At 34.9% G+C, this 13,473-nt stretch overlaps 2 protein-coding genes across 4 annotated transcripts in view; one reads left to right on the top strand and one right to left on the bottom strand.

Moving 5' to 3' along the window:
• The window catches only part of tusc3 (tumor suppressor candidate 3), a 100,597-nt gene that overhangs the window by 73,326 nt on the left and 13,798 nt on the right, over window positions 1–13,473 (top strand). For all 3 annotated transcript variants that reach the window (XM_079898780.1, XM_079898778.1, XM_079898779.1), the window contains exon 7: window positions 12,224–12,289. In XM_079898780.1, coding sequence (XP_079754906.1) covers window positions 12,224–12,289 — 66 coding nt within the window. The remainder of the gene's footprint in view (window positions 1–12,223; window positions 12,290–13,473) is intronic.
• mtmr7b (myotubularin related protein 7b) overlaps window positions 12,189–13,473 on the bottom strand; it is a 189,577-nt gene continuing 188,292 nt past the window's right edge. The window contains exon 15 of the transcript XR_013824022.1: window positions 12,189–12,198. The gene's annotated coding sequence lies outside the window, so the exon portion shown is untranslated. The remainder of the gene's footprint in view (window positions 12,199–13,473) is intronic.

The raw sequence follows: 13,473 nt of genomic DNA, 5'->3' as shown, positions 1-13,473 counted from the left end.
AAGATCTTAGAATTATTTATTTCTTTGATTTTAATTAATTAAAAGTAAATCCAGTTTTCAGGTCTCTCCTTTTAAATAAATTTTTATAAAGCTTAAATTGAATACCCCTGACTATATTTAATGTAAACAGACACAGCATTAAGTGTGTTTATTCTGTTTTTCATGTTAACATTTTACTTACAGGTGAAGGTCTAATAATTACTCTGGAAATTGTTTCTTCCCTTGAGTTTTCATCTTGATAATCTGGCCCCTGAAAGTTTGAAGTGCCCTGGCCTGGTGATAATTTGAGATATATAAAAAAACAAACAAAAATTTAACCTAGTGGTTTTTTCTTGTGTGTGTGTGTACTTGTACAACTATCTTTGTTTGAGTTTGAGTTTTAGACCATTGGAGTGAGGACAAAGAGAGTAAAGTGAGGACATTTTTTCACATACATACTTTATAATCTTTTCAAAACTAGTCAACGTCTTTCAAAACTAAAGTATACATTTTATCATACGTATTTCAAAGTAAAGGATTCATTAGTTAGTTGATGACTTTATTTTTGACAAAACACATACAGTATATATTCCTCATCTCAGTATAGCAATAGAGTTTGCTAAAAGCTGTTCATTCAATACAGCAGTATTTGAAAATCGATCATATTTTGTAAAATTACATTTATATTTGCATTTACAGATGGTGGTCAACCAGAATGCCTATTACCGCCGCGCCAGCTGCCGCGGCGAAATTACCGCGGCGAAAATAAACCAGCCGCATTTCAAAGTCGTTCCCGAAATGACCGCCAGGTGGCGCAAAGGGACATTGTGCAAAACAGCACCAATTGCCGTATTTTAAAATGTAAGTGGGTTAAATAATAGGCATATTTTTCATATATATAAATAGGCCTATTAGGCTACAACAGAATAGAACCAAAGATAGAATCAATTTTACAGCTAAAAAAATAGAATCAAAAGTTAAAAATAGAGACGATGTTAGGAGCAATGACGCTGAATATTTGTACTATTCTATTGAGGAATTAGATAAACGAAGAGCTCTCGTGAGCGATACAATTGCACAGTAATTTATAGTGATTTCAAAAGCAGTCCTTAAAAAAAAAAAAATTACATGGAGTAGTGTGGCATAATTTTTGAGAGATTACGCGGAACACGTTTTAGTTAAGATCCTGGTTTCAATGCCCTTAATGTATATAGGCTAGGCTTTAAAAAAAATTCACAACGCGTTTTGAGATTGTTTTGAATTAAACATTGAAGTTTAAAATGTAGTGTTTTGGCACACCAGGCCGAGTGGCGTTACGCATTGTTCAAAAATCAGGTTTTATTCTGGCATGTTGAATTGGCGTTAATATTTTTTATTTTTATTTATTAGATTTAGATTTTAGGTTTTGTTAGATTTATTTTTCTCATAACAGCTAAAATAACTTAATATATGCCTTGTCTTCATATGATTTTTATCAATGAACTAGTGTTTTCTGACAGTGTCGACTGCAAAGATGAAGTTGACGATCGCCATATTTGTAGTGAACGCACCTAGAGAGAAATGCACAAAGACATAATCAGAGAGTAGCCTTTTTCTTTTTCGTTTTGAATTATTTCGTTTGAAGACATTTCAAGCTTTGTGTATTTGATGTATTTATCATGTCTGTGTGAGGCATACGCTGAGTTTCGTTAAGTTAGGAGGATGAGATGCGCTCCAGCTGACGTGCAATGCAAGTGACCTCACGGGCGCCTCTATGATTAGTGTCTGTTTGCTTCTCTTACTTATTGAATCCAGACAATTGGGTGATGAAAAAATGATTAAAATTAAGATACAATTTATAGAAAACGAAATTCACTTTAAAAAAAGGTTTCTACTAAACAAAACTTAATGAAGTGGTCAAAATCATGTCTGACCCACTCCATATCCATCTCTCGATATAATGCATACTATCTTACTCGTGCTGTTCACTTTTCATATTCAACATAGATTGAAAAAACAACATTATAATATTTTAACAAATATGATACTAAATGAGATTATTTAATGTCTACAACAGTATAGTAGGCCTATAGACTCTATTTGTACAAATTGCTGCACGTTAATGTAATTAAATGAAACCTTGTAACGAATTCACACTGTTGGGTAGACTGTGTACAGTTGAGACACCTTAAAGAACTTGCGTTCGCAGCAAGCACAAGTTGTGATTTTTGCTGTGCACTTGCATATAAGTGTCAGCTGGGAAGGAAATATAGAGACCAGACCTCTTGGAACTTTAATTGAATACATAGCGTTGGTAAAGCATACTGAAATTACATCCCTACAAATGTATTAGGCCCTACTGAAAATAAATGTATCGAATTTAAGCAAAGTAGCCTAAATGTTAAGACTGTAAGCCCTTTACTTTTTTACGTAGCCTAAAGGACTCTTATAGCCGACTTTGGGTTAATTTAATTTGTAGAGGATTTTTTAACTCAAACATTAACACTGAAATAAATTAAACTAAATTATTGTAATTTTTTGGCACACCACGACGAGTGGCACTATGCATTGTTCTAAAGCCAGGTTTTATTCTGGCATGTTGAATTAGTGTTCAACAAATGCGGCGGCGCGTTCATTTGAATGAAGAGCGTTTCTCGCTCGTGCGAGCGAACACACACTGGAACGTTAGGCCGTATCGCAACGAGTGAATAGTGGCCGAGTGGTTGAACTTACGTTATATCGTATACGATCATTTAGATGACACGGGTTCGAATCCCGAACTAACTTGGACTACTGGTGTTTTTATATTAGCCTATTAATGCATTTTATAGTCTATTGTTGATGCAGAGAGATTTGTCTTCTAAAACATTTTTTTTTGCCTATTTACAAAATAAAATCGCCATGCATTTCCATTTTACACTAAGGAACAAATATTATACAATGACTTTACTTCTGTAGCCTATAATAATTCATATATATGACGTTTAAACGACAAACAATAAAATCAGAACCAGTATTTGCGTTCATGGTTCCAGTGGCAGTAATGCATCCACGGCTTTTCAAAATGTCACAAAGCGTTTTGAGATTGTTTTGAATTAAATATTGAAGTTTATAATTTGTTTGGCACGACGAGTGGCAAACTCTTTGTTTTGTTTTGCAAACTCAGCTAGCCTGTGGGGGGTTTGGAGAAGGCAATACTTTGCTTTATCGTGGGGGTGCAGGACAGAGGTGTTAATGTTCCGTCTTTCATATGGAGAGTGTCGGAGCCAGCCTGATGAGCAGGCAAAGGCAAAATTATTTTAAGGATTAATCTCAAAATCTCCAAAAGTCCATAGCCTATGTACAGTAGGCCCTATATCTTATTAAATTATATATTGTAGTTTTATTGATTGTATAGGTTTTCCACAAACAATTTAAATTTAGCAGATACAGAGCTCTTTTATTGGCGACCCACCTCGTTTTATTGTAAGGTGAATTCAGCAAGGCATGTTGTATCTTTGAAGGAACAAAAGCTATTTGTTACAGTTTTTTCTTTCGTGATTTGTGTGGATGACACACAGCGACATATACAGTATTATCAGCTGTATGGTGTTTTTTTACGCTGAAATGCTTAATTTCGAGAAAGACCCGCCGCGCGCAGTGAGGGAGACCAAACTTACCAAAAAAATATCCAGCGCGAGAGAGGCAAAGAAAAACGCCTGTTCTTAATTTATGTTGCTTTGAACTTTTTCCGTTTTGTACCGTTTTAATTTTTTAATTTAGCTGCAATTTCTTTGACAATAGAAATTTAAAATGTTGCAAGAATAGGCCTAAGATTCTGTGTTTCTTATTTTGCATCACAAAGGGAATAAACTCTATCGATGCAACCCTGTTTAAATAAATAAACTGTCCCGACACTTTATTCATATCTTAAAATGTGCGATGGGTTTTCAAACTTAATTAATTTTATTTTTCTTTTACATTTTCATTGTTTATTTTTTAATTGAAAGCAATACTGTATTGAAAGTATTTTTCTGATTTGTTCGATCTGTTTTGAAAAATGTCTTCCGTTGATATGGCCGGGTATCACTGTCAGTCATCTCAATCTCGTGAATGATTCACACACACACAAAAAAATAATTTAGCAGATTAAAGACGAGCTTCATCATCTTCATTTTCTGGTGCGATCGACTGACAGTCTTCCTTCATCAGATGTGTCGTCTTTGCAGCGGGAATGTAGCAAATTTATGTTGTAATGTACAATTGATAATTAAACAAGATGATTGACTTTAATAAACAGATACATATTTAAGCATCAACAACACTGTCGGCTACACTGAGATTCGATCTCAGATCGTTTGAAGCTCCGAGAGGCTCTTGTTAATGCTTTGACCACAGAGCTACCGTCTGAATCGCCAACGTCTACTATTTTCTCTGTTTTAAAAGTTTGTAACATGTAAGGCTATATTTAGTTCTGAATATAACAAAGAATGATTAAACCGACTACATCGGTTAGGAGCTGCAAGTCCTGAAAATGTTTTAATTTCACGGTAAATTATTTTAATTTATTTCACTGTTATGTTTCAGTTAATAAATCTACAAACACATTAAAATAACACGAAGAAAATGACAAGTAACCTATTGACATAGCCTTTCTAAATTATAGAAAAACTGGGCACACAATGTTAACGTGTGTCTACTTTGTTTGAATTTAATGAATTTGAATTCGTTTAACCACAATATTTATCTTGAATTTATCTGCGACCTCAGCTCAGATTACTGCCGCGGCAGATTACGTCATAAAGAGAATAAACTGACACTTTTCAAAGTCTGTGATTACAGCGCCACTCAGCGGTAAAAGGCAGCAAATACACATCCCAATTTTGCCGCCGCGGGAACGGCGGCGGTAAAAGTCTCATTCTGGTTGACCACCATCTGTATGTCAAAACCTAGACACTTTTAAACATCAAAAGGACATTTATTAATATGTATTCGTGTCAAAATGACAAATAAACAGATTTTCCTATTCAATTTTGCATGGAAACGTTTCCAAGACGCTTGCGTGTCGCGTGAAAAATAGGCGTCGGTTCTATTTCTAGAATGCACGCGTTTTCCACGCGGCTCGTGCCGCGCCTGAGACGCGCGTCTCACACAGGCAGTATGCAAACTCTAAACTGTTAACATGGATGGGAGCCGAAATAAAAATGGACACGCCACGCAGCTGAGACGCTTACGCCACGCATCCAGTGTTTCACCGGCCTTATCCAGCTGATGTGGGCGTTTCACAGGTTTGTTTGGATCGCCTCACATTTGCGTTTGAATAGCGCGGTCTCCGTAGGCGGAGTCACATTAAAACTTAATTAGCTGAGATGAGAACGACTGACATCTCTCTCTTTACATACATATTATATAAACTGTGAATATTTGTTTTTTATAAAAATTACTTCATTTGAAAGAAGATAATTCAAGCTTCATGCCTGTGTGACTGTATGCCTGTTTGACTGAGTATTCGCTGAGTTACAGTTCATTTTCGGACGCGTTTCAGAATTGACTTCACTGACGGAGAGTAGGCAGAACTCGCATCATGTTTATTTTTCTTTATTTGGCGAAAAGCACAACACTTTGTTTTTATTATGAGCATACACAAAAAAAATACACACTAAACAGGATCGATTGATGTATAACACAAGCATATAAGATAAAAATTAATATTTTTTTTTTATTATTTTTTTGCACTCATACGAAAAAAAACGAGCCTATCGCGCCGGCGCGATAGCCGACCTCAGGGGGTTAAAGGTCTGTTTGAGGGTCAAGACTTGGTTTTAGGGATAAGGTTATAATTAGGTTAAGGGTAGGTTTAGGGTCAGGGTTCGGGTTAGGCACTTAGTTGTGATGGGCAAGGTTAGGGTAAGCGGCTAGAGATTGCATTGTGTCAATGAATGTCCTCATAAAGATAGGTGTGTGTGTGTGTGTGTGTGTGTGTGTGTGTGTGTGTGTGTGTGTGTGTGTGTGTGTGTGTGTGTGTGTTGCAAATGCTCATTGGCGTCATTAAAAAATAGACAGAAAATTAATGGGTTCTTTTTTTAAATTTGCTGAACTTCCTCCGTAAGCAGTAATGTATAATTAATATCCCACTTGTGCTCTAAAACCAAACCTATATTTTTTTACCTATTATATGATCTCTTTCTCTCTCTCTCTCTCTCTTTCTCTACCCACTTTTCTACTTTGTTGACTTTTCATTTATCTCCATCACTGACTCATTCTTTTGACCTTTAATAGTGAAGCCTTAAAACAGTGAGGGAAAAAAAAACAGGAACAAATGATTTGCAAAGGTTACTACATCAAAACTATTAGGTAACTGTACATCCCTGAAACAGAAAATTTGTCTTTTGCAGTTTGAAATCACACATCACTTATATTACAGCAATTAAGTGTGAAATTTAACAGTTTAAACAGCAGGGCTTTCTCCAACACCTACAGTGTACAAGGGGCTGAAAAACAAGAATGTCATACATTTTTACTTGGGAAAAGAAATGGATTTATCATTGAAGCTCAAGACAAAAGTATCCACAACGGCTTCATGTTATGCTATGAAGTTCAGTTCAACACCCCAAAGAAATGTTGAAATCATTTTTTTTCGACATCCAGTCAGACATGATTGTCTCTAACCATCAGTCTCCAAATGTATAATCCTGAATCCTGAATAAATTCATGGTCTCTCATAGATTTGTATCCTTACTTGAATAATCACACATATATTCATTGTCCAATTATAGTGCTGAACATTGAACTTATTCCTCCCTACTTGCACTTAGCTGCAGCTATTTTCCCTGTCTAAGGAAAGAGAACACATACTGTAATTCTCAATTCATCAGATCAATTGGAAGGGCCACCGAGAATATTACGGTATTTTTCATTGCGACTATTGTGCACAACTGCAATTTACTTTTCGAATTTATGTCATTGCGCTAATGTGCTATGCATGTTTCTCTGGGTTTTTGAGTAAGAGCTTTGCGTTGTTTCACAGATTGAAAGCAGCATTAAAATAAGCCATTCAAGTGGAAAATGATGTAGTGTTGTTTATTGAAAACAGTTGCATGGGTCGTAGTAAACCGGTATTATGTCGCTGATTATGAGAAAAACGGTAAAACGACATCAATATTATTTGAGCTAGATAAATCGCTTTTCAATAAGAGAACTTCAAAGTGGGCTCAGATGAAACTCCATGCAAATCAAAGTGATTGCTGGGACAATTTTGAACCATTCTGCAAAGGAAGATTCATGCTGCGGGGTGTCTTGAGGAGTTTGGCATTCTAATGATCCGTCCTGATTTGAAAATTCCATATGCAGAATTCAGAGCATTTTATCTGGAGTTGGGATCAAACTTCTCTGCATCTCCACATGTACTGCTGGGAGCCTGAAACTCTAGAAGTTTAATCTGAGCTCTAATTATGCATAGTTTGACTTCTTATAGATTACGTTTGCGTGGGATGTGGCAAAATGTATAAACTTTCACTGTGATTAAAGGAACAGTTCACCCAAAAATGAAAATTGTGTAATGATTTACTCGCCAGCATGTCATTCCAAACCTGTATCACTTAATTTCTTCTGTGGAACACAAAAGAAGTCTTTAAAAATGTATCAAGAATGGTGCTGGTTATTGTTTTCCATGAATGTACATTGAATGGAGACTTTTTGAGCTTCAATAAGAACACAGAAGCAACATATAAATGGTCCATAATGCGTGCTATTTTCCGGTTCATCTGAAACCATACGATAACTTTAGGTAAGGACTAATCTGAAATTTAAGTCGATATTCAGTGAAAATCTTGACATCTACTCCAGTTATTCTTGGCGTGTTCATGATGAGTAAAGTTGCGATGAACAAATCATTCTTTAGTCAAATATTTTGGAGTGATTTTCAGGTGATTCAGCTTACAAAACCATTCTGAACAATTCATTCATGAATTGTGCCAATCTGCTTCTCAAGTTCTGACTCAATCATCTGGATGCAGCAGTTAAGAGGCCTCAGACTCCTGTTACTGCAATGAAAAAAAAAGAATAATTAAAGAAATAAATTAAGTCATGACATGAATTTGAGTAAATAATGACAATTTTCTCCCATATTTTTGGTAAATCTTTTTAAGTACTCTGGTCACAGTCATCCATGTTATCTGCTCTGTCTGAATGAATAGAAAATAGTAATAGTAATTCAAAATGCTAGAGCTATTATTATAATAAACTCAATTTTTTTGCAAGCTAGTCACAATAGTGCTTTAGATGAGAATTCTGGGAAACCATCCTCTCAAGAACGCAACAGAGGAAGATAAAGAAGAATGAAGTAAACTGTCACTTTTTCATGCCTTTAACCACAATAGTACGGCTGCTGATTCATTCTCCGGGTGGCACTACTGTCTGTTGTTCTCTGGAGGAAATTAGTGGCATTATTGAGAATCCAGTATACCATTAAACCGTTATTGAAGTGTCCCCAGGCATTTCGACTGAGTTTCTGTCTTTGAATTTCAAGGCTAAACCTAATGGCTCACTATAGAGATATAGTCTCATATTATTTCATATGTGTTGGTTTGTATATGAGAAACCAAAAAAAGGTATTAGGGTGGTTCCTCCTTTATATTCTATTACATTTACATTCTCTGCACATTTTTAACAACTTTTAATTTGCTTCACACCACCAACGTTAATGTGTTTGTAGGCTAATGTATACTGACCTCATACTAAGTGAAATTATTAATGAAAAACGCACATGCCATACGTGAATACACTGATATTATTTCATGGTTTATATTTAATGTTCTTTTTTTTTTTGGTGTGAAAAATATGCCGCCTTCGTGATGAGTCTGATATTTGTACGTTTGTTTTATTTTGCTAATTGAACAGATGATAAATTCAAAACAAGTGTAATGATTTAATTCTAGTGAATTGTTCACATTTGCATGTTTTAAAACTTCAAAAGCCAGGACGTTCATTTAACAGACGGTGCACTTTTTAAAGTGTAGGAGTAGAATTTTAGCATGAGTCAAAAATAATGTCTTTTGAAAACAAATGCATGTAGGCGGCTGTAATGATCATATTCAGTCATGTATGCTCCTACACAGAGCACTAAATATGATGTTTGATGGTTCATTGGATGGTGACGTCAGTCTGACTGTAAAGTAGACATCTGTAACCCTAGTGCACCATGGGTACGTTGGATCGCCTCTTTAGAGCATTGCCTCAAAGCCCAGAGCAGAAGTCAACTCTAAATAAATGAACAGTATGCTGAGGATATATCTGCCCACACAATGACACCAACACTTGTCCTCACAACTACTGATTCTCTCACTTGTTTTATTACACCTCTTTATTCATTCCTCTGTATTTAAATCTCTTTTGTTCACTTCATTAACTATGTGTTTATGTGTGGTTAATTAAGCTCTTGTTTTGTTGTTAGCAGGCACTAAATTAACTTGCAAATGTCATATTGTCTGTCAAGCGAAAACCTTGTGTCTCCATATAGGTAATAATTTTTGTTATTTTTATTTATTTATTATAAACCATTACTTTTGGTCACCCTTTATGTCTGTCTTTGGGTTTTGCAAATATTTAACCAATGAAAAGGATTAAAAAGAGCTTGTGACTAAATCTTGTAACTCCATTGGGTCATCAAACTGTTGGTAAAACCTCATAATTCTGCCCCGTCTCTATCTTGAATGAAGTGCCACATGCATTTTGGACCATCTCTGCTTGTTTGCAATGCAAGGGTTAATGAATAACTGGTTGTTTGAATAAGTACAGCATTTTCTTTACTCAAGAAACACTATATAAAGGCTAATGTTTTATGTATTTGAGGAACGGAGAAAGGTGTCTTAGTCTAGCATTTGTCATAGAGTCGTGATCAATACTGTCTTAAATAGCCTGTGCAAAGCACTTCATTTTTTATAACATGAGATTTGAGCCAGATGACAGAGGAAAAAAAAAAAACTGAGTGCCCACATAGCTATACAGTAAACTTTATAACCTGTAAGTTGATGAAAACATAATGTGATGCACTCACTGCCTCAGATTTGGCCGTTCTAATGGCGGACAAAACACATATGTCTGGTTCGCTGGTAAAACAAAACTCATAACTCCATTTGAGATTGATTTTGATAGAATGTTAATAATATAATGACACATGCAATTGTCTGACCATATATAAAGCCACAATATCATCTTTTGGAGAGAAAAAAAAAATCCATTTCCTGAAAAGTAGTGGTTTTGGACATACAAGATTTCCACCCGACAGTGACAGTATTCAAATTAGTTCTGTCAGTTAATTGTTTAATTTAAATTTTAAATGAAAAATAATCAATTGACAGACCTTAAGTAATTAACCATTCTAAATTAAAGTTGAATTGTAATTTATATATTAATAAGTGATTTACAGTTGTAGACGTGGCCTCTTACTCCAGCTTGTTATTTCCTGATTCAGTTTTTGTTTCTTCTTTCTATCACTTTATATCACCCCTCTCACTGTCTTTTTAATAAAAATGACAAAATCCCCCAAAACAGACAAACAGAAAATACTAATAAATGACTTCTAAACAAAAAGTTGCCAAATGAATAAGGAAAAATACTTGCGGGTGTTTTCAAAAGTAACAAATGACTGTTTTTAAGTTGCAGTTGCCCAATGACAGATACGTAACATAAGTAGAATAATACAGTTGTGTCTCTCTGTGTTAGTGCTGAAACAGCTTCTAATGTCATTTTCTTTCATATGAAAATATGCAGGGTATGGCTGTGTTTAAATGTTAGCAGATGCGTTAACCCAGAGGCGACAGGTGACATGACAGTGATAAATGCACTGGCCTATTTGCTCATATCTTCTTCTTAATGGATCCCTACTTTTCACAATCCCCCCGTATCTTTCTTTTATTCTGTCTCTATATGAAATGCTGCAAGTGACAACAGCCTTGAGTATCGAGGAACCGCTTATGGCAGTGTTTAGTTCCTCAATACTTTGTTATTGCTGCGTTCAAGTCGACTATTGATTCTTTTACATTTAGTGTCACACTGAACATCAAAAGCATTCAATATTTGTGAGTAGATTTCTACTCAAACCAGTCATACCAGAGGTTTTTTTTTTCATTTATATTTTTATCAAAACACACATGCATGTCTCAATATAGGCTTCATTCAAAATTATGAAATTCAGTCATATATTTCAGTGGCATTCAGTGATGGTATCTAGTTGATCCCTAAATCTAGATAAAATTCTATGACAATAAAAAAATCCCCTGAACTAACAGATTACGTACATTACTCTTAAAGAATGTGTTTATCTCACCTTGAAATTACTTTTTCCAACTATTATCATTTTTTTACTGCTTCTTTTAGACCTCCTATGTAAATATGTTAGTAGATGGATTGAAGTTAAATTGGTGCACTGGCTGAATATATCAGTTTAGGCCTGTATGATTGTTATTTTCCTTCCAAACACAAAAGGACATATTCAGACTTGAATTTCAGTCTGTTCTAATGCATGTTTTTAGAAGAATTGCAATATGGCACATGAGTCCTAAGGGTTTCTTTTAAATATTTTTTTAATAAGTACATTGCATTGTTTCTTTATTATTGTATGGAAATGAGCATCATGGGCATTCTGCTGAATTACTCCTTTTGTGTTCCACGTAATAAAGAACATTTCATTGTGTTTATAGCGACTCAAGTTTGATGGTAATGGAATGATTTCACCTAATGCTTGTATGAACTATCTCTTTAAAACTCCATGCAGTAGGATAAGTTTTAGAAGCTTTCAATGCTGGAAACTTCAGTCTTTCATTGAAGCTGCATCCATTCTGCGATGTTCCTGCACATTCATCTACCACAGATGAATGAAGGTTTTGCTTGTGTTACATCTAGAGTGGTTTTACTCCAGAGAGCAGGAGATGTCATTATGACTTGATGTGTTAGAATGTTTCAGTGCTCTTTTCATTGACCCATTGAAGCTCTTATCACTTATTGTCAAGTTTTCCTTTCATTCATCTGCTTTGACCTTTGTCTATTGGCTATTTTCCATCTGACCTTTTCCCTTCTAAGATTGTATTTATTTATGTTTTAAATACTAAGTCAATGGTGGAGTGTGTGGTTTGTATTCATGCATTTGCAGTATGATAAAAATGATAAAGCATAACTTGTCAAAAAGCCATAGTATTGGAGTATCCAGTGATACTGCTCTGTGAAAGCGGAGCTTGAAAGGTCTATTGTCTGCTTGTTTGTCATCTTGTTTTTTTTCTGTCTTTTTCAGAGTTATATCCACGGCAGCAGTCAAGCTCAATTTGTGGCTGAATCTCACATTATTCTTCTGTTGAATATCCTTTCACATAAAACCTCCCTCTGCACAATGGACCTTGCACATTGTTCTGTTAATGAAGTTAACCGTAATAACCCACTGACTTCACAAACGTCTGTTCATCATTCTGTTAACTTTTGAAAATGTAGAAATGTAGAAGAATTTTAGTGTAGAAAAAGATTTTTAGTGTTGCTATAGCAAAAATGAAAACAAAAAAAATATATAATTTTTATTTACACATACTGCTGACAACAAATATGACAAGACAAAAATAAAACAGTATATATTTTAGTTAAATACAGTACTGTTCAAATGTTTGGGGTCAGTAAAAGCTGATTTATACCTCTGCGTCAAACCTGTGTAGCAAGCGTAGCCTGATGTGCACCTTTCCAAAAATGTAACAACGCGTCAATTCTACGCGGACCGCAAGTGCTGTGATTGGTCTAGTGAACCTCTCCCTCGGGTTTCACATACACGCTCTGCATGTGTAAATACACGTCGACGCGGACAACGACGCAGAAGTATAAATGAAAACCGACACGTAGCCTACGGCTTAGAGGCTACAGCATAGGTCAAATGCAGAAGTATAAATCAGCCTTAAGATATTGATTTTTATATATATAGAAAGCGAGCAAGAAAGAAAGAAATACTTTTGAAGTAGACACATTCAATGAATCAAGTGACACTAATATTATATTATTATTCCAAATAAATTGTTAAATATTAAGCAGCACAACTGTTTTTCTACATTTATAATAATCATTCTTAAGAACAAAGTCAGTATATTATGATTCAGAATGATTTCTGAAGGATCATGTGACACTGAAGACTGGAGCACAGATGCTGAAAATTCAGCTTTGCCATCACATGAATAAATACATTTTTAAATGTATTAAAATAGAACATGGTTATTTTAAATCGCAATTATATTTCACAATATTACTATTTTTACTGTATTTTTCTTTTATTAAATAACTGCACCATTGGTGAGCATAAGAGAAAACTAAATTTAATTAAAAGTCCCGACCCCAAACTTTTGAATGTATACATTTTGTAAACTAAAATGATTATTATTTGATGTCAAATAGTCCAATGTCAGATGTTTTTGTCTACTCATCTGTGGCTGTCAAAATCCATCAAGGTGCAACTGTATGAAATGTTCTTACACATGTCTGTGTTTATCCTCATAGAAACTCTCAAACATA

Source organism: Squalius cephalus (genome assembly GCF_949319135.1).
Source record: "Squalius cephalus genome assembly, chromosome: 2".
NCBI lineage: Eukaryota > Metazoa > Chordata > Actinopteri > Cypriniformes > Leuciscidae > Squalius > Squalius cephalus.
This window is presented reverse-complemented; position numbering and strand designations above follow the sequence as displayed.